This window comes from Pelodiscus sinensis, chromosome 21, assembly GCF_049634645.1.
Source record: "Pelodiscus sinensis isolate JC-2024 chromosome 21, ASM4963464v1, whole genome shotgun sequence".
Taxonomy (NCBI): domain Eukaryota; kingdom Metazoa; phylum Chordata; order Testudines; family Trionychidae; genus Pelodiscus; species Pelodiscus sinensis.
Window position 1 is genome coordinate 547,472 of NC_134731.1, and position 19,657 is coordinate 567,128.

Genomic DNA, 19,657 nt, shown 5'->3' on the forward strand with positions numbered 1-19,657 from the left:
GTCCCACAGGCCTGCTAAGCTGCTGCCGCTCCCCGAGGGCACAGCCCCAGGCAGGCTGGTGGGGGTTACGAGGGATTGCATTGCAGCTGCGCAGGCCAGTCCCTGTGGCGGGAATGCTTTACAGTGTCCGTAGCTGCCTCGAGATCAAGGCAAAGGGGGAGAGGGGGAAGCCGGTGGCTGCAGAGAGCTGGGCCATGTTGTGGCTAGTGGTGACTCCTGTGTCTTTGCTGAGAAAGCAAAGATAAGAGCTGGGGGTCGGTGGGGTCTCTGGGCTACAGGATGCTTAAGGTGACAAGGGAGGAAATAGGAATGGTGCCAGAAGTCAGCGTGTTGTGTGGGATGGGGAAAGTACTGGTGTCGGTGGGAGGAGGCTGGGTCTAGAGGGGATTGTCTGACCCCAGCTGGGCTCTCTCTGCAGCTTCACTACAGTGCCCGGGGGCGCCAGGGTCATGTCTCCTCACTGGGAAATGGGCTCAGTGGAGAGAGTTAAGAAGCATCAGTTGGATTTTCTGACTGACAGAGTTGAGGGAGGGGCTCAGGGCTCCCCTGGAGCTGAGAGGGAAGTTCTCCAGGCAGGTGAGGCTCTGTGGTCTGCAGTGTGCTGGAGAGCGGACACAGTGATCAGGATGGTGCCTTCTGGCCTTACTGGCTCAAGCTGGGCACATGTGCTGGGGCTCCTCTAGCTTGGGATCTGCCAGAGGCCAGACTGGTTGATCAGAAGGGGCCTGCTGCCCATAACCCCTGGGAATCTAGCCCTGGGGTGTATCTGCTCTTTCCAGACTACATTTCCACGAGTCCCTGGCTGTGGCTATCCGCTTGAGAGCCAGGGGAAGTGGCCATCCCCTGTGTGACGGCAAGGGCCCTTCAGAGTCCTCTGTGTGACATTAGGGGCAGGGTGGGAGAGTGGCTCGTAGGGGTGAGCTCACACTTTCCATGCCTACAAGAACTGCTTTTATGCTTGCTTCCCCCGGGCTGGAATGGGGCTTGGGGGTAAGGGGGAAGCCTGGTGGGGTGGCAAGGACAAATGTGGAGAGCCTGGTGTTCCTGGATTGAGTGCTTCAGCCTCCTGCGTTGGCTGCCTTCTCTGGGACTTGCTTGCCTGCTCTGCACACCTCAGGAGAAGAGGCCCAAGGCATTTGCCATCTGCACCGCGGCTTGGGGTCACAGGGCAGGCTTTCACCCACTGCTCTCCAGGGCGTTGGAACAAGCTGGTCTGACGAGGAAACGGACGCCGCCCCGGCTTGGAACATGGGGTCGTGGTACTTGCCGGCTGCCCCTGTGGAGATGGTGGCGTCTGTGAAAACACTGCATAGCTCCGGCCCTGTCCGGGAGGTCCAGTGATGTTGGGCTTGTTAGCAAGAGCTGCCCTCTCCTGTCCTGCTCTGTCTTCAGGGTGCTGGCCTGTGGCCCTGCTTGCCCTCCTCCATGCACACAAGCTGTGTCCCCTCCGTCCCCGGCTGGGCTGCATCCTGGCGCCTGGCTTCCCTCCCACAGACAGGTATCGTCGCCTGGCTTCTGAGACAGCAGAACGTGAGCCAGCCCTTTGCGTGTCCCTATCTGCACGCCAGTGGAGAAGAGAATGAGCCCCACTTGTGAGCAGAGACCCCGGGCTTCCTTCTGCTTGCCCGGGATCTGTGTGCTCAGCAGTTCCGCAGAGCCCTCCCCAAAGGGGCCTCTTGCCACTCAGACACTGTAGGTACAGCACGTGCGGGTGGCTGGATCTCGGAGACTGTGCACAGGAATCCCTGAATGACAGCGAGCTAATCAAGTGATCGACGCCAGCCAAACCTAGAACTGCCACTGCGAGCTGACGCAGAAAGCGTATGGCCAGGTTCCTGAGGATCATGTGGCTCTCCAGCATCTCCCCGCAGGGCAGTCTGCTAAGGGTTCAGGCAGTGAGCTTCTTGAGGCTTTGGCCATCACCTGGACCTGGTGCTTGGTGTGTGGAGCTTGGAGAACTCCCCGGTCCTGCAGTGACATGCAGAAAGGAGGCTGCTGCACACGATTCTGTCAGATGCACTCCCAGCTAAGTGCCCATCTTTCACAGAAGGAAATCAAGGCAAAAACAGCAAAGAGAAGTTCCATCCTTATTGCCCAGGACCCAAGCTCACAGAGATACTTCCCACCTCAGGGCTGCAGCCAATCGCCTGCTCTGAATAGCTCAGGACAAAATCGGCCTGATGTAATTTGGATTGAGGGGACCGTAAGGTGGAAATCTGACCTATACGATGGATAGGGTGGGTCTGCTGAGCCGTTGCCAGGTTGTGGAGAGCTCGGAGGGTGCTGCAGAGCAGCAGCAGCACCCCGTGCCCAGTGGAGGGGCTGGAGACGGGGCTGCAAGGGTAAACTCTTTGTTGGTGGGGCTAGAGCACTAGTGTCTGCGGAGGAGGGCTGCTGTCCAAGCTGCCATGCCTGCTGGAGGAGAACGCCCGGCTTTGGCACTTGAGAGAATGGAGAGGGGTCTCAAATGCAGAAATGTGAATTAGGGACACGTTTGTGTGGCCTGGTGACAGGGTTGGTCACTGCACCTTTCGGAGGGCAAAGGCCATGGGTGTCACATCAAGACACTGTTTCTGAAGTGTGGTAATATGCCTCCATCTCCCTCACCCCACCAGAAGAGCCCCTTGCCACGAGCCGTTGTGTGACCGTGGCGCTCCTCGGCCATAGAGCTCTGCCGCCAGCACTGTCAGCCCTGTCCCAGCCACCACCTCACTCCCCCGGCACCCTGTGGCAGCCACGTCCCCCACCTATTGGGAAGGCAGCCTGCCCTGTGCTTGTGCCCCTCCTGCTCTGAGGACCACGACCGCAATGTGACCAACTCGCGCAGCAAAGTGACGTCCCCTCTCAGCCCCTGCGTGTCTCCCATGGGCAGAGCTCACGCTGGAGGTGGCCCAGAGCCACCCTGTCACATCCGGTGCTTGTCTCTGCAGCCTGGGCCAAAGGATAAACTATCAGCACTGTGGGGCAGTGGGTCGTTCCTCCTCTTCTTTTCTTTGCAGATGGGGTCATGGAAAGTTCAGTTCCTTTTAACCCTCACAGCCCTGTTTATTTTCCAGCTGGTAGCACAAATGCAGCATTTCCCATTACATCACAAAGGGCCTCGGACAGATCCCTCCAAAAAACGTGTTGCAACTGTTTATTTTTTTCCATATTTAAACAATTCTGACAGCCAGACCTGGCCAAGCCAAGTGATGGAGCTTTATGAATGAGCCCAGCTCCTGGTGTCTGCACAGAGGGCTTGAAGGCCCTCTTCTCCTCTGCAGTGTGTTTGCCGGGGCCGGCCCAGGGACGTGGGCGACTCTGTGTTACATGTGTGCTGATTATGTGCCGAGCTTTGATTAATGGCAGCTCATTCCGCCCGGCTCCCAGGACGCTCTTGAAAACAAGATGTTTCATTTCAGTGCACTTTCCTGGTACATTGATTGCCGTAAATAAATGAGTGCAGACTGTCCACCTGGAGCAGTTCACAGAGCAGGGGGCCTGCTCCAGCCCCTTGGCTGCCTCTGCCTGTGGAGCTAGTCACATTCCCCTTGGCAGTGGTCTCTGCCCTGTGCCTCATCGCTCATCCAGAAGGCACAGACAGGCACAGCACAAGGCTACTGTCAGGGACCCGAAGGCATGGGAGGTCCCCAGAAGCCCTCAGCTGCTGCTTTCCCTTCCCCATCTCCCTGCTCCTCCCCTGCCTTGCACTAAATCACCTCATTTCTCTCGCCAGAAGAAATGTGAAAGCATTAACAAGTGGCAGTGGGACTGTGCCCCTATCTGCCCCAAGGCCCCGCCAGGCACTGGGCCAGCTGCCCTCAGAGGAGGACAGAGGCTGCAGGCAGCTGCGGAAGCTGTGTTCACACCCTGGGCGCCTCATGTCACTGGGGCTGGAGGAAGGTGACACACCACGCAGGCAGCTTTGCAGGTCACTCCAAAGTGTTGAAACTGTGACCAGAAATGAAACTGTGATGTCTGGTGGCTGGCGCTTAAAGACTAAGCCCTCCTGTGGCCTCAGCACCCTGTGTATGGCAGAGAGCAAGCAGGGCTCTGGCTGCACTTGAGACAGGCCACCCGGCTCGGGCAGGGCCCTGGGAACGTTAGCTCTTGGAGGGGCTGGAGCTGTGGCTGCCCACCTTCCCCCTTCCCAGATGTAGCAGGGAGCGAGCGGGGTTATCTTCATCATCGCCAGGTGCTTCCCCACGTCTCCACCAGATTGGGCTTGTGCAATGGAGGGAGGGGTCCTGGCAGCTCCCTGGGCCATAGCGGAGGAGTAAGGGGCTTGTGCTAGCGAGTGCTGGGGTCACGGGCAGGTTAATCCTCTATGCCGTTGGGAGTCCATGTTGCTGCACTCCTGCCCTGACGGGTGTGTTGGGAGCTCCTTGGTGCCTGGGATGCGTCTCGCCTCCTTCATGCTTTCTCTAATGATGCAGAGAACATGCCAGCATTGCTCATCTCTCTTCCCCTCACTCTCCCAGGGTCTCAGTGGACGTGTGGGCGACACTGGCTGACTTCTGTAACATACTGACCACGGTGAATCAGTCGGAGGTGCCGTTGTACAAAGACCCCGATGATGACCTTTCCCTGCTCAGCCTGGAAGAGGATCAGCTCCTTTCGGGCTTCGTCCCCCTGCTGGTCGCCCCCCAGGAGCCCTGCTACGTGGAGAAAACCTCGGACAAGGTCAGCACTAGGCCAAACATCCCCCCTTGATTCCTCCAGACTTGTATTCTTGGGAAGTTTTCTGTGCAAACGGAACACGATTAAGTCATTGAGAAGGGTGTTAAGGGAAAATATCGACCTTTTAGCCGCTGACATCCAGCTCTGTGTCATGAAAACCCCTCTCGACTTCCTCTGGTGTGTGTGTGTGCTCGCTGGCATGTTGTATATACGATCATTTCCTCACTTGTTTAAATAGTGCAGCTTGTGTTGGCAGTGCTCTCACTCCACTCCAAATGGTTTGCATCATGCTCAAAGCACCCTCCCCCTCCCCCGGCCACAAACCTCTGGGCTAGGAAAGCAGCCAGGGTTTTTTTCCTCCTCTGAAGAGGAGAGTGATAAATAGGTGACTAGAGAGGCGCAGACGCCATGTGTTCCCCTACAAAAGGTTTTCAGGAACATGGAGCTTTCCCTGCTGCCCGCTCTCCATGTTCCTTTCTTTGCCCTGCAAGCCCAGTCGAGCCTGAACTTCCCTCGCCTGCTGGGTTCTAGAAGAATGAACCCAGTTCCCTTGCCGCTGCGGGGCTCAGGTTCCGTTCTGTCCAGCTGTGGCTGAGAAGGTGCCTGTGCCAGCCCTGAGCACTCCTGGTGAGGGTGGGGACCTCGGGACAGGGCCAGACTGAGGAGGGTTCCCTTGGTGCGTTGCCTGGGCGAGCCCTTTGAGGCAGCATCCCAGAGCTGGAGCTGTCCCTCTCACAGGAGGATGTTGTGGTGTTTTCCTGAGCAGAGAGGACTCTAGGAAGAGAAGTGGAGCTGCTGGGACCAGTCTCCACTGTGAGCAGTCTGTGAGAAAGGTGGGTGAGCGGGGACTGGCTGCAGATGTGCATTTCCAGGTGTCACTTCTCCATGACCTGCTTGTGAACTGGCTGTGAAGTCTGGGACCCTCATGAGAAGGGGAACCTGAAAGGTGCTCATTTCTGTTTCACTTCCCTGCCTCCCCGCTGCCACGTGTAACGCTGCGCTGGGCAGAGAAGAACACAGTCGCTTTCCCTGTGTTGGAAGCACCTTGCCCCAGGAAGGACCTTCAGGGCCTCGTTCCTGCGGTCTAAAATAGCAGCTCTGCAGCCACTGTGTGGAGAAGCTGGCTTATGTTGGCAGCCCTGCAGAGTGGCCTGGGCTTGCTTCCTCTGGGCCACGTTGGGCGGGAGGAGCCAGCTGTCTCTGGCCATGTATTCAGCACTGATGGCTGACACATGCACCTGCAGTCCCAGCATCCCAATCCTAGCATCCAACCTATGGCAGAAATGGCAAACATTCAGGCCTGGTAAGCTGGCTGGAGAGCACAAGGTATCTGCTGGGTCAGCATTCCCTGGGCTTTGCCATTTCCCACTGTGCACAGAGGCGTTCAGAATACCCTGACATGCTTGAAGCATGTTCCTGAGGCCTCAGTCAGCTGCAGAGCAGCCACAGAGCTGAGGTTTTCTCCCTTCTTGGTCTCCTTTGGTGTGTAGCACTCAGTGGGGGGTGTAAGAGGACTGTGGGAAAGTGTCTCTCACAGTGAAACAGCTTCCGGCCAAACATCATGGGTTCTCTAGGTTGTTGGTCGAGGATGTGAAACTGCCCCTCTCAGTACTGAATCTCACACCTTGCTGTGTAGGAAATTCCATTTCCTGTGCAGCCATGTCTTCCTTACCCTGTTTCGTCCGCCCCGGGGCTAAGCACATTGCCGCATTCCCCAGGCTCTGCACACGACAGTCGTCGTCTCTCAATACTGCAAATACCTAGGAAGAGAGACATTTGCATAAAAATCCTCTTTATTTTAGTCCCTCTCTGAGAACTCCTGAGATTGGCCTTCAAGTCTTTGGGGGTAGGGTCTGTCTCTCTTTATCATCAATAATAAATGCTGAGCATTGCAATTGCCGATTCTTCTGCTCGTTCTGTCCCATTTTCTGGAAGAGTGCTGCAGTCTGGCAGAGCCTCTTCGCAGGGGGTCGCTGGACATTTGCCTCCATCTTGTTGTGGATGAACATGTTCCATCACCTTTCTGTAGTGGGCTTTATTCCGGAGCCAGCGTGATGGTTAGATTTTTGTGTCTTCTCACTGAGGTTGTCACCTTTCCCCCATAAGGCCAGCGTATCACTAGCTCCAGCTTCCCCTTTCATGTTCGTTCCAGACTGAGTATTGTGTGGTGGTGTTTAACTGGTGCGTGTTGGGCGAATACCTGGTGAAGCACACACTTGCATGCAGAACTTAAGCACTGGAACACAGTGACATGAACTGATGAACCACAGTCTACACAGCCAGCAAAGTGAGACTTCCTACTGAGTCTGTGGGTTCACAGATTCCGGGCGTCTTGTCGGGACCCTTTCGCTGGGAGCTGATGCCATGCCCCGGCGTCAGACCCTTTCCTAGCTTGGCTCCCCAGAGCAAGTGCTGAGTATGATGCTGTGATTGTATGCGGGTGCTGGCAGAGGGAACAGTAAAGCATGTGGGTTTTATCTGTGCATGAACGATGCTGGTGGTGGGGGTCTCCACCACCACTTGGGTTGCACTGAAAACAGAGCCCAGTCGGATTACAGTCCATCTGCTCGGTGCAGCAGCAGCATTCTCCTAGATGGCCACTGACTGAAAGAGGACCCTTCCTGTGCAGTAGGTAAGGGTGTAAGTGGGTGTGAGAACGGCAGGGGAAGCTGTGTGCGATTCTGGAGATGGGTTGGATGCATCTCGTCATCCCTCTGAATCCTGCAGTGGCTGGGCACTCAAAGGGAGGGATCTAGCAGCTCAGCCGTCATTTACATTGAAAACACTGTACAGCACGTGCACCTGAGCCTAAGCATGTACCTGTGTAGCAGATCCCATGAGTCTAGCCAAAGAAACGTGGAAAAGAAAGTGTTAACGTCCCTTCCCACAATAAATTTCTGTGATTGGGGGGTCCTGAAACCTGAGCCCCTGTCTCTCCTCCCCCAGCCCTGACATACGTTAATAAAAGGTTTTTAAACACCAATAAAAAGGCAGCAGCCTCAGCTCATGGGGTTCGGGGCCTTGTGTCCTGGGGAAGGCCCTTCACAAATGTGGTTTTTGCATTTTCACGTTTTTGGCTGGTGAATAAGATTGAGAAGAAATGCTCCTTCCCCTGATAACAATACAGTGAGACGCAGGATCAGCAGTGTGTGGATTAAAACCAGACGGTGAATGATTAATACACTCGCGTATGGGGCTAGTCACTACTGCTCCCTCCACTGAAACAAAAAGGAGCCTTTCTCTGTGCACAGGCTCATAGGAGCTTGCTCTGGGTATGTGGGGGGTGAACTTGTTTGGATCTTCAGCAGTGGCAGGATCCCAAGTGGTCTGTCTCTTGTGCACTTCTGGAAAGGAGACGAAGCCCTGCCACGCATCTCACAATGAGACACGCTGGTCGAGGGATTGGCCTGTGTGAGATGGGGCCCGTTAAGCTTTTCGTGCTTGCAATCCACTCTACTTGACAAATGCTCAACTGCCCCCTCTGTCCATGGTCACCTGCCGGGGAAATGGTCAAGCAACTGATCCCAAACCTGGTTCGTTTAAGGACCTTTGTTTCTCTGTGGAAAGTACAAGCCTCTTTTCACTGGTTCCAAGCCAGATATGTTTCCTGAGCTGTTAATCTCTCTCTAGCGTGGCTCGTATGCTCTGGATTTCCATAACTGCTGGCTACTGCGTGGGCTTCTCAGGAGCTCTCTCTGATCCAGTGAAGTGGGTTTTACCCAGGAAAGCTGATGCCCAAATAAACCTGTTAGTCTCTAAGGTACCACGGGACTCCTCGTGCTTTCGGAGCACTTCTTGTTTGGTTTGGGCTAGTGTCATATCTTAGCTAGCAGAGCATCAAGGTGCACTTGTCTAAAGGCTTGCAGCTCTTTCTGTTGTGTGAAATAGAGAGTCAGAGCCCCACCGATGCACCAGAGTCCCACCTTTCTGTGTCGACAGAGCTATGGCTAGTCTGAACGCCTCCTGGGGCAGAAGCAAGGACATTTACCTTTGTGGGAGGGGCTCTGGAGTTTGTAGTCTTGAGCTAAAAAAGAAGCAGCTGGAGAAGTTGAGCAGGGCAAGTGCCCGTGGGGGGTTGGCAGAGCAATGTGGGTATTGAGGAGTATAAAAGCTTCAGGCTCAGTTGGCCACCCATATGCTGAGTAACCCCATCCCCTCGAGTAATCTCATGGATTGCCCTAGACTCTCAGCGAGCATGGTGCTGTCCAGGAGGAGGAAGGGTGGCAGCCTCCTCCCCAGCAGGAAAGAGAACCCTGAGGCCCAGTGATGTACCTGCTCCCAGCACCTGAGGCACTGTGTCTGTACCCAGCCACGCTGAAACGCTGGCTCAGACATCCGAGCAAGGGCTTGCGGCTCCTTCGGAGCAGAGGGGGGGAGCAGTGAGAACCCTGGCATGGAGGGTCCAAGGAGGAGCAAGCAGCGATGTGACAGCAGCGGGCAGCCCCCAGGCAATGAAATTAAACACCGACGCACTTGCAGACCAATAGCTAAACTCCTCCTTGGCCTCGTCCTTCCCTGTCTGGTGGGCTCTTTGGATCGTAGAAGGCTCTGATGCTGAGCTCTTCCCAACATCAGAACTGGTAGCACTGGAAGGCGGCATGCAGAGTTCTGCCTGGCTTGAACTCGTGAGCTGCATTTCCCTTGAACCCCATGTGCCCGTGATTGTCTAGAACCCCTAGTCGGCAGGCCTTCTGAATTTGCCAGCCTTCATTGATGCCCTTTCTTTGCGGTAGGAGGTCTCAGGGTCCATCCACTGGGGCATATAGAGGACACGCTGACCTCTGACCTGTGACGTGGTCAGTGTTTAAATATCCCTTTAAAGAAAAGGACGTGATGGAGCGACCTTGGTACCTTAGCCAGACTTTGCACAGCGGGATTTGGACTGGCTCTCATGTCTTCTGTCCTGCTGATTGCTGCGTAAACAGAGCAACATTTGAGCAAATTGTTAAAACTCTGTTTTACTGTGGCTGAAAGTAAAGGCAACTTGGTGCAAACAAGCTGTGGCATTGCATGAGGACACTAAATGTAGCCCTGGAGAAATTTACAATATGGAATAATAGTTCAAGCCCTTAAAAGGGGGGAGGAGGGGCAACAAATCCTGCAATAAATCTAGCGAGTGGAATCCAAGGGAAATGATCCCATCTGGAAAACTCCAGTACTGGTGCTGCTGAAGCCTTAAGAAGCGATGCACATCGCAGAGAGAAAACCCTGCAGTCTGAGGGTGACAGGCTCCTTAATTGATGTCCATTGCAACTGGTACTCTGCCAGTTTCTGTTGGCCATCTTCCAGCGTGCTGTAATTTTGGAGCCAGGTGTGAAGCGTTTCTGTTTTGTCTTGTTCCCAAGCACCTACAGAAGCCTCACACATTTCTCTTGAGGCTGCAGTCATATAGGAAACAGCTGTACAGGTATTGGTGGCAGGAAATGTCACAGCTGAGTTGAACATGCTCCCTCACAATTCACCTGAGGTCTGGGTAGGAGAAGGGGCACCCACTACACCAGGCTTAGGGAATGTGGCCACTGTCATAAAGTCCTGGCTGTTGATCGGGCACTGTCAAAAGCAGCGGGAGTCTGGGAAGAAACACACAGTTCCTTCCGCACAAGACATCTCTCCATGACAATGTATTAGCCAGTGGAATAGCAAACTAGCGGCAGGGATTCCTAGAGGGTAAGGCCAGAAGGTACCACTGTGTTCATGTAATCTGCCCTCCTGTAGAACGGGCCATGGGACTGCCCCAAATTAATGCCGTGTGAAATACAGCAGATTTTTTTAGGGGGGGAAAATGATCAGTGAGGGTGAATCTGCCATGACCCATGGTAAATTGGTCCAGTTGTCAAATATCCTCACTTAGGATGGATAAAATAAATATTAATCAAATATAATAAATGGCTGTTATTTAAAAAAATGCATTTCATTTTTTAAAAATAAACCATTTGAAAATTAAATTTGAAAAGCCAGAATTTACTGTAACCTGTTAAAATAATTTGAATTCAATAAAACAAGTAGCGTATATTTGTAGTCCAGGTTTCAAAGAAAGTCAGACCACTGAACTGATCATAGAATCATAAACTGGAAGGAGCTTCATGGGGTCATCAAGTCCAGTTCCCTGCACTCATGGCAGACCCAAGCACCATGTAGATCGGGGTTTTCAAACTCTGGGCTATGGATTGTAAGGGCAAGCTGGTAGCTGGCCTCAAGACTCTTTGTTTACCTGTACCTCCGCAGGCACAAACAATCGCAGCTCCCATTGGCCACAGAACGCTGTTCCCTGCCAATGGGAGCTGCAGGAAGCAGTGTGGACCAGGAAACCACTTCCCACAACTCCCATTGGGCAAGAACAGTAATCCATGGCCAACAGGAGCTGCAATAGACCATCCCTGACAGGTGTTTGTCTAATCTGCTCTTAATCTCCATTGATGGAGATTTCACATCTCCCTAAGTAATATATTCCAGTGCTTTACCACCCTGACAGGAAATTTTTCCTAATGTCCAACCTAAACCTCCCTTGCTGAAAGTTAAACCGATTGCTTCTTGTCCTGTCATCAGAGGTTAAGGAGAATAAATTTTCTCTCTCCTCCTTGTAACAACCTTTTAGATACTTGAAAGCTGTTATCGTGTCTCCCTAGTTTTCTCTTAGCCAGACTAAACAAACCCAATTCTATCAATTTCCCCTCATGGGTCATATTTTCTAGACCTTTCATCATTTTTCTTGCTCTTCTCTGAATTTTTTTTCCAACTTGTTCAGATTTTCATGAAATGTGGCACCCAGAACTGAACACGGTACTCCAAGTTGAGGCCTAATCAAGCCTGAGGTAGAGCTGAAGAATTACTTCTCATGTCCTGCTTATACTACTTCCTATTAATTCATCCCAGAATGATAATTGCTTTTTTTGCAACAGCATAGAATATTAGAACTGGAAGGGGCCTTGAGAGGTCATCAAGTCCCAGTCCCCTGTGCTCACAGCAGGACCAAGCACCATGTAGATCATCCTTGATAGATGTCTGTCTAACCTGCTCTTAAATATCTTCATTGATGGAGATTCCACAACCTCCCTAGGCAATTCCAGTGCTTAACTGGATAGGAAGTTTTTCCTAATGTCCAATCTAAACCTCCCTTACTGCAATTTAAGTCCATTGCTGCTTGTCCTCTCATCAGAGATTAAGGAGAATGTTTTCTCTCCCTCCTCCTTGTAACACACTTCCAGGTACTTGAAAGCTGTTGTGTCCCCTCTCATTTTTCCAAACTAAACAAACCCAATTCTTTCAGTCATCCCTCATAGCTGATAGCATTACACTGCTGGCTCCTATTTAGCTTGTGGTCCACTATAACCTCTAGATCCCTTTCTGCTGAACTCCTTCCTAGGTGGTCATTTCCCATGTAATCTAAGTCTCTGGCTGAGCTGGAAACCAGTTTGTTGAAGTGCCAGTTCTACAAGTTCAGAGAGAATATTTATCTCGTTTTGGTTTATTTGGCTACTTGAATTCAATGACCAGTTCATTCAAAGCCAAGGAATGGGTTGGGTGTTGAAAAAGCAGAAAAGTTGCTTTACCTTTCCCAGTCTTTGAATAAAAATGTGAGGTGAGAGGAGGAGAACTAGTTAAGTCTAAAATCTTGAAGGACATGGGACCAGAAACAATCAGTTCAGTTCACTTAACTATAGGTAAATAATTCCTTAGGTTAATTAAACCTGTTATTTTAAAATTAAAACAAGTTTTGACCATTTTTTTGGTCTCCTGCACATATAAAGTAGCCATATGTAACTATTTAAAAATGCTCTCTTTGTGCATTTGAATGTAGTTGTGCAAATGAATTATAATTTCCATCCATATAACTGACACAAGTCATAAGTAAAAAAGTGATACCAGCTTGTAAATAGGAAATGCATCATTAACCATTTTTTAACATAAAAAAATAAGAATTAAGAATCTGCATAAATATTTGTCAGTCTAGAAAATTGCTTAAATAAACATATATAAGTATAGTGTAGTCTTCTGGTTAGGAAAAAGATGTACAGATTTTAATGGAAAGGTTATATTTAGTTGCATATCTATATATTTTAATGGTTACCAATCATTGAGACTCCACTTCTCTTTAGGAAGATAACTAAAAAGAAACTATAAAACGAGATTAAAATAAACTATTAAAATAAAGGTTTTCTTGCTTGCTGATTTAACCCTTTATTAAACTTGGTGATTTAAGTCACTTTGATCTAAATCAGTCCACCCTGACCTCACTCTTAAAAACTTGTGCAATTCTTTGTGGTCTTGATTAGTCTAGCTTCAGTTTCCAGTGGCTAGCTCTTGTTATACCTTTGTCTGATAGACTGAAAAGCCTATCAAATTTCTGGTCTCCACATAGGTACTTGCAGACTATGAACAAGTCGTTCCTACACCTTCTCTTTGTTAAACTGAACACATTGGCCTCCTGTCACTGGGCAAGTCTTTGCTCCAGCACTACGTACTGCAGCTGCTTCTGTGCCAGTGGGGGAGTGCGCTGCCATTGGACCTCGGCAAGCGGGGCTTTTCCACCAACAGAGCACCCATGTGGCCAGAGCAAAGCTTGCATAGCTAGGGATTAAGTAGCAGTATAGACCTGCCCGCTATCGGGCATGTTTTCCAACCCATTCATCATTCTCGTGGCTCTTTTCTGAATCCTCTCTGCATTTTTCGGCATCCTTCTTGATTCTGACATTGTGGAATCCAGGGTTGGAAACCCTATTTGGGTAGCAGTCACCCAAGTACCAAATACCCAGGAAATATTAACCATTCTACAGCCACTTGATCAGTGCTTTTTTGAGTTAAAAAAAGGTGCCAGTACTCCAGAGGAAAAGTTGTTGAGCTCTGACTGGAGGTGCCGGTACTGTGTACCGAGCACTACCATCACAAAAAAAGCACTGCACTGAATAGTCCTCTGTTTATGTATTCCAGGGTCGCATTAGCTCTTCTGGCTGCTGCATCATACTGGGAGCCCATGTTCAGCTGGTTTACATCATGATCCATATGTCCCCATCCACAGGTCACCGTTTTCCAAAATAGCGTTCCCACCCGGTGAGACTTGCACATGGTTCCTAGACAGTCAACTTCATGCTCGGCTGTATTGCATCCATCTTACCAAGCTCTGTCTTAGTGACTTATCTCCGTTGTTTGGGACGGCCTGAGCCTTCCTGTCATCCGCACACTTTCAGTGATTATTTTATATTTTCTTCCCGGGCATTGATGAAACTGTTGAACAGTGCAGGGCCAAGTGCTGATCCCTGTGGGCCCCCTCGGGAAAGGCACCCGCTCCGTGCTAATTCCCTGTTTACAATTACATTGAGACCTGCTGATTGGCCAGTTGTGAGTCCACGTAATATGTGCCATGAGCTGCAGTCTTGATGCTGGTGTGGTCTGTTCAGGAGCTTGAAGTCTTTCATCTTGGCTCATCCAGCCATGCAGAAGACCTGTGGGGATGGCTGCCTGCCCACTGGCACACAGCCATGGCATTGCAGAGAGGGCTAGGCATCAGGCACCTTGCTCTGACCCAGACTGGCCCACTTTGCTTTGACATTAACCCACCCCTCCCGCGGGGGAGGCACAGTGTAATGCATCGGGGCTGTGAGCTCAGCCTCACAGGGACAGAAGCTAGTGAAGGAAACTCTGTTTAATTCAGTGCCCTAGGGTAGGCCCCGACTCCTTTCGTGCCCTGCCCTGCCCTGCCCTGCAGGAGCTGGCAGCATGAGAACTGGAGCCTCAGGTCACTGCAAATAGTTTCCTTTCAGAATTGATGAACCTGGCCTAGCTTCACCTGAGTTGGGAGCAGCCTTGTGCTGCTCCGGGATTGAGAGGGAGCAGCTGCGAGTACCCTGGCTCTGCCTGCAGCTGTCACGGCCGGGTGCAGTGGAGGGGGGAGGTAGGAGTGCACCGGGATTGGGGATAGAAAAACTGGCACAGGAAGCAGCTTAGACTACCATGTGGTTGGCCAAATATTTTCCTGAGTCCCACTGACATCCATTTCCTCTGCCTTCATCTACCCGCCTCCCAGCCCAGCCTTTTCCCAGCCTTCCTGCTGTGCTGTGAAGCAGACAGTCTGGATACTCCTCTCTGGGGCCAGTGCACATGCAGTTCCATTCCAGCGCTCTGCACTAGCCCCACTGCACTGACTCCATCTTGAAGATGCGGGGCTTCTTTCCAGCAGCGACTGGAGGTATGGCATGACCCTCAGTGAAAGCCTGGACTCTCACATGCATGTTGCGGTCAAAGGTGAACGGCTAGCACCAGTCACTGATTTTGAGAGAACAGAATAAGTCGGATTCACTACACAGGGATTGTTTTCAGCCCGTCAGTGTTCAGGGAACTTCTCCCGCAGAGCAGATTACTGTCGTCATCTTGCATTGCCGCCACCACCAGCCAGGCCTTGTTCATGGAAACTCCTCTGTGGCCAGTGGCAATCCATGGAGTCAGCCTGCACTCTTGAGGAACAGGCTCTTCGGAGATCTTACTAAGCACATGGTCCCAAACTCTAGCACAAGGAAACTATAGGTTAATTAGGGAAGTAACCTAGGAAGGGAATCCAAGGTCTCCTGTGCAGCAGCCTCTAGGGAGATAGTAGCACAGAGTCCATTCTGAGGAGCATTTTTTGCTTGCAGCTCACATTTTCTTGCAATTTAGGAGTGGCCAGGAGCCCAGCTGCTGTTGCTCTGACAGTTTTTCATTGCAGCAGTGTACTAAACCCTCCATCCTGGCAGAATGTCAGTGCCAGGTGGTTCACAGCACTCAGGAAAGGAACATTCTTCATCACCTGTTCCATGTATTAAGAAGTGAAATGTTGAAGTTCAGATCTTTTGCAATTTGCTGATTAGCTTGTATGTGAATTGAAAGACGTTAGATTTTTATAACATTGGATCCTTCCCAATGAGCTGTGTCTTCCTAGTGTCTGGAGAGACCTTGAGCAAAGAGAACCTCACTTACTTGGCTGACTGAGACATTCCCTGAGATGAGGAGTGTCCTCACCTCTGAGAATTTTTGTATTGCTACTGGGCTTGTTGTGGTCCGTTTTTAAGTCATGGGTGAACATAAGAACGGCCATACTGGGTCAGATCAACAGTCCATCCAACCCAGTGTCCTGTCTGCTGACAGTGGCCTATACCAGATGCCCCAGAGAGAGGGAACACAACAGGTAATCCTCACGTGATACTTCCCTTGTCACCCATTTCCAGAGAAACAGAGTTTAGGGACACCATTCCTACCCATCCTGGCTAATAAGTATTGATGGACCTAACCTCCATGAATCTATCTCGCTCTTTTTGGAACCCTGTCAAAGTCCTAGCCTTCACCACATCCTCTGGCAAGGAGTTCCACAGGTATGTTCGCTGAGTGAAGAAAAACTTCCTTTTCTTTGTTTTAAACCTACTGCCTATTAATTTCATTTGGTGACCCCAAATACTTATATTATGGGAACAAGTAAATAATTTTTCCTTATTCACTTTTTCCACATCAGTCATGATTTTATAGACCTCTACACACCTTTTATAGACCACCTTAGTCTCCTCTTTTTAAGATAAAACGTTCCAGTCTTTTTAATCCCTCTTCATAAGGGACCTGTTCCAAACCCCTAATCATTTTCTAAACCTTTTTTAATGCCAATATATCTTTTTTGAGATCAGGTGACCACATCTGTACGGAATTTTCAAAATGTGGGCATACCATGGATTTATACAAAGGCAATAAGATACTCTCTGTCTTATTCTCTATTCCTTTGTTAATGATTCCTAACATTCGGTTTGCTTTTTTAACTGCTGCTGCCCATTGAGTGGATGTTTTCAGAGAACAGTCCACAATGACTCCCAACATCTCTGTCTTGAGTAGTTGTAGATAAATTAGTCCCCATCATATAGTTGGGATTATTTTTTCCTATGTGCATTACAGTAGAGTCCCGATTTTCCGACCTAAACGGGACCATGGGGTGGTTGATTACCAAAAATGTCAGAAAAAACGGAAACTGGTATGAAATCAGGTTTATTACTTATTATTCTACAGAACAAGTAACATAATAGAGTACAGAACATTTAGTATGTAGTATGGCAAAACGCTAAAGTTATCGTTTAAAAAAATTAGTGATTGAAGTTTGTTTCCCAGCTTTGTTTCTCTTCCTTGCGGCGAGGTCGCGCCAGCGTCTCAATAACATAACATCACTAGCAGTTGCCTCCCCTTGTTCAGCGTAAGCCAGTGCCTCCTCGAGAGCCTTGACTCCTTTGCTATGACTAATTCTCTCCGTTTTGTCATTGTCATTTGTATCTTCATCTTCATTGTCATTGTCATTCCAATTCACCAGAGTTGTTATGTTGCGGTCAGTCAGTTCTAGTTTCTCGTCTTTCTCCATCCATTCCTGTATATCATCATCATTCACCTTCTCACAACCTGGAATTTGTTGTAACAAAGGTAGCAGGTTATCACAATTTTCTTGCACCATTTCTTGTGTGTTTTCGTCTTCCGAAAGTAACTTTCTCCATGATCTTGCCAGAGTTTGTGGTTCAATCTCTTTCCATGATTGTGCGATCCAATAAATAACATCTTTTATGTTCACTGTCCTTAGCTTATCTATCATATCATTTCCATCGTCTATCGCCTCAATGAGCATAGTTACAAGCTTACAACGATATTTTTTCTTTAATGCTTCAAGCACACCCTGGTCCATAGGCTGACACAACGAGGTGATATTAGGAGGAAAAAAAATCACTCTAATGTCCCCGCTGATCAGTTCATCCTCATGAGGATGAGCTGGCGCATTATCAATGACAAGGATTGCTTTCCTTGGTAGGTTTAGCAAATTCAAAAATTGTTAACTGAAGGAAGAAATTCATTGAAAAACCAGCCTCGGAAAATTGCTGAATCCATCCATGAATTCCTCTGATTCTTGTATGAAACTGGTAGAGCAGTAGGTGATATGGTTTTGAAAGCTCGTGGGTTTTTTGCCTTTCCAGTAAATGTGAGTCTTAGTTTGTGGTTACCAGTAGCGTTACTACAGGCTAGAATCATCACTCTTTCTTTGCTTCCTTTATACCCAGTAGCTGAAGCTTCAGCCTGGGAAGCTAGAGTTTTTGAAGGCAGCATTTTATAGTTTAAGCCTGTCTCATCACAGTTATATGTCTGCTCACCTCATAATCCTTCATTTTCGATGAGACAATGAAAATTTGCTTTACATTTCAGAAACCCTTCCTGATTTGCCGATAATTTTTTGCCATATATACTGAGCTGCCTTAACCCATATCTTTTTTTTTTTTCCAGCGATCAAGCCAGCCTACACTAGCCATGAAATCAGGTTCCCTTTCATTAAATTCTTTTTGGTAACTCAGAGCTTTCTCTTGCAGAATTGGGTCTGTGATAGGCATGCCCTTATCCCTTTGCTGTGTGAACCATAAGAACAAAGCTTTTTCATGTTCACATTTTTTCATTGTTTTTCTGTCCTTCAGTCCTGCACTTGAGGGTTGATCAGAGCACCACTTTTCTAACTCACTTCTTTTCCTCTTCCAGTCACCAAGGCTACGTCTACACTGGCATGATTTTCCGAAAATGCTTTTAACGGAAAACTTTTCCGTTAAAAGCATTTTTGGAAAAGCGCTTCTAGCTTGGCAGGATGCTTTTCTGGAAAAGCACTTTTTGCGGAAAAGCGTCCGTGGCCAATCTAGACGCACTTTTCCGCAAAAAAGCCCCGATCGCCATTTTCGTGATCGGGGCTTTTTTGTGGAAAATAGCACTGTGCTGTGTACACTGGCACTTTTGCCCGAACGGGAGCAGCATAGTATTTCCAGAAAAGCACTGATGATCTTACATGAGATTGTCAGTGCTTTTCCGGAAATTCAAGCGGCCAGTGTAGACAGCTGGCAAGTTTTTCCGGAAAAGCTGCTGATTTTCCAGAAAAACTTGCCAGTCTAGACACAGCCCAACTGTAACTCACCCCACACTGAGTTCAGATGCAATTTTTAGCATGGACGCGCCTTTGTCTATCTCTTTAACACTTCAAGTTTTTGTTCAATGGAAAGAACCACTTTTTTCTCTTTTCACATGCTGTGTTCCTCAAACAACAAAATTATATTCCAGTAAGGGGAACACGTAATTGGAAAAATGAAACACAATCACAGCACAAACAGAAATCACTGGTGCAAAGGAACAAAGGAAGCTACGGCCATGCCAGTATGTGACTATGGACGTGAACATAGCACGTCAAATGACTGTGTTGGATAAACCAGAAGGTCAGATAATCCGGACTCCACTGTACTTTACATTTATCAACATTAAATTTCATTTGCCATTTTGTTACCCAATCACTTACTTTGGTGAGATCTTTTTGAAGCTCTTTGCAGTCTGCTTTGGTCTTAACAATCTTGAAATTTCGCCACCTCACTGTTTACCCCTTTCTCTAGATCAGTGGTTCCCAAACTTTTGGCATCATGCCCCCCTTTTTGATTTTTGAAACCACCCCTCTTCCCGCCCCCCCCCCCCCAAAAATAGCAGCAAAACTTGGTTATCAAAAAATATATATAAGGAACTGACCAGGGCAGCAAAACTTGATTGGGCTGCGGGGGCTGAGTCACCTTGCACCCCCCCCCCCCCGGAATTTCTTCACGCCCCCCCAGTTTGGGAACCCATGCTCTAGCTCATTTATAAATAATTTGAACAGGATTAGTCCCAGGACAGACCCTTGAGGAACCTCACTAGTTACCTCTGTCCATTCAGAAAACTTACCATTTATTCCTACCCTTTGTTTCCTGTCTTTTAGCCAGCTATCAATCCATGAAAGGACCTTCCCTTTTATCCCATGACAACTTACTTTACTTAAGAGCCTTTGGTGAGGGACCTTGTCAAAGACTTCCTGGAAATCTAAGTATACTGTATCTTCTGGATCCCCCTTGTCCACATGTTTGTTGATCCCCCTCAAAGGACTCTAGTAGATTAATAAGGGTATGATTTCCCTTTACAGAAATGATGTTGACTTCCCCCCCAACAAATTACGTTCATCCAT

The 19,657-nt window shown here is 49.3% G+C and overlaps 1 protein-coding gene across 7 annotated transcripts in view; it reads left to right on the forward strand.

Annotated features, from left to right (window-relative positions):
- SMG6 (SMG6 nonsense mediated mRNA decay factor) overlaps positions 1–19,657 on the forward strand; it is a 157,907-nt gene that overhangs the window by 92,887 nt on the left and 45,363 nt on the right. For all 7 annotated transcript variants that reach the window (XM_075904436.1, XM_075904437.1, XM_075904441.1 and 4 more), the window contains one exon: positions 4,461–4,662. In XM_075904436.1, the coding sequence (XP_075760551.1) occupies positions 4,461–4,662 (202 nt within the window). The remainder of the gene's footprint in view (positions 1–4,460; positions 4,663–19,657) is intronic.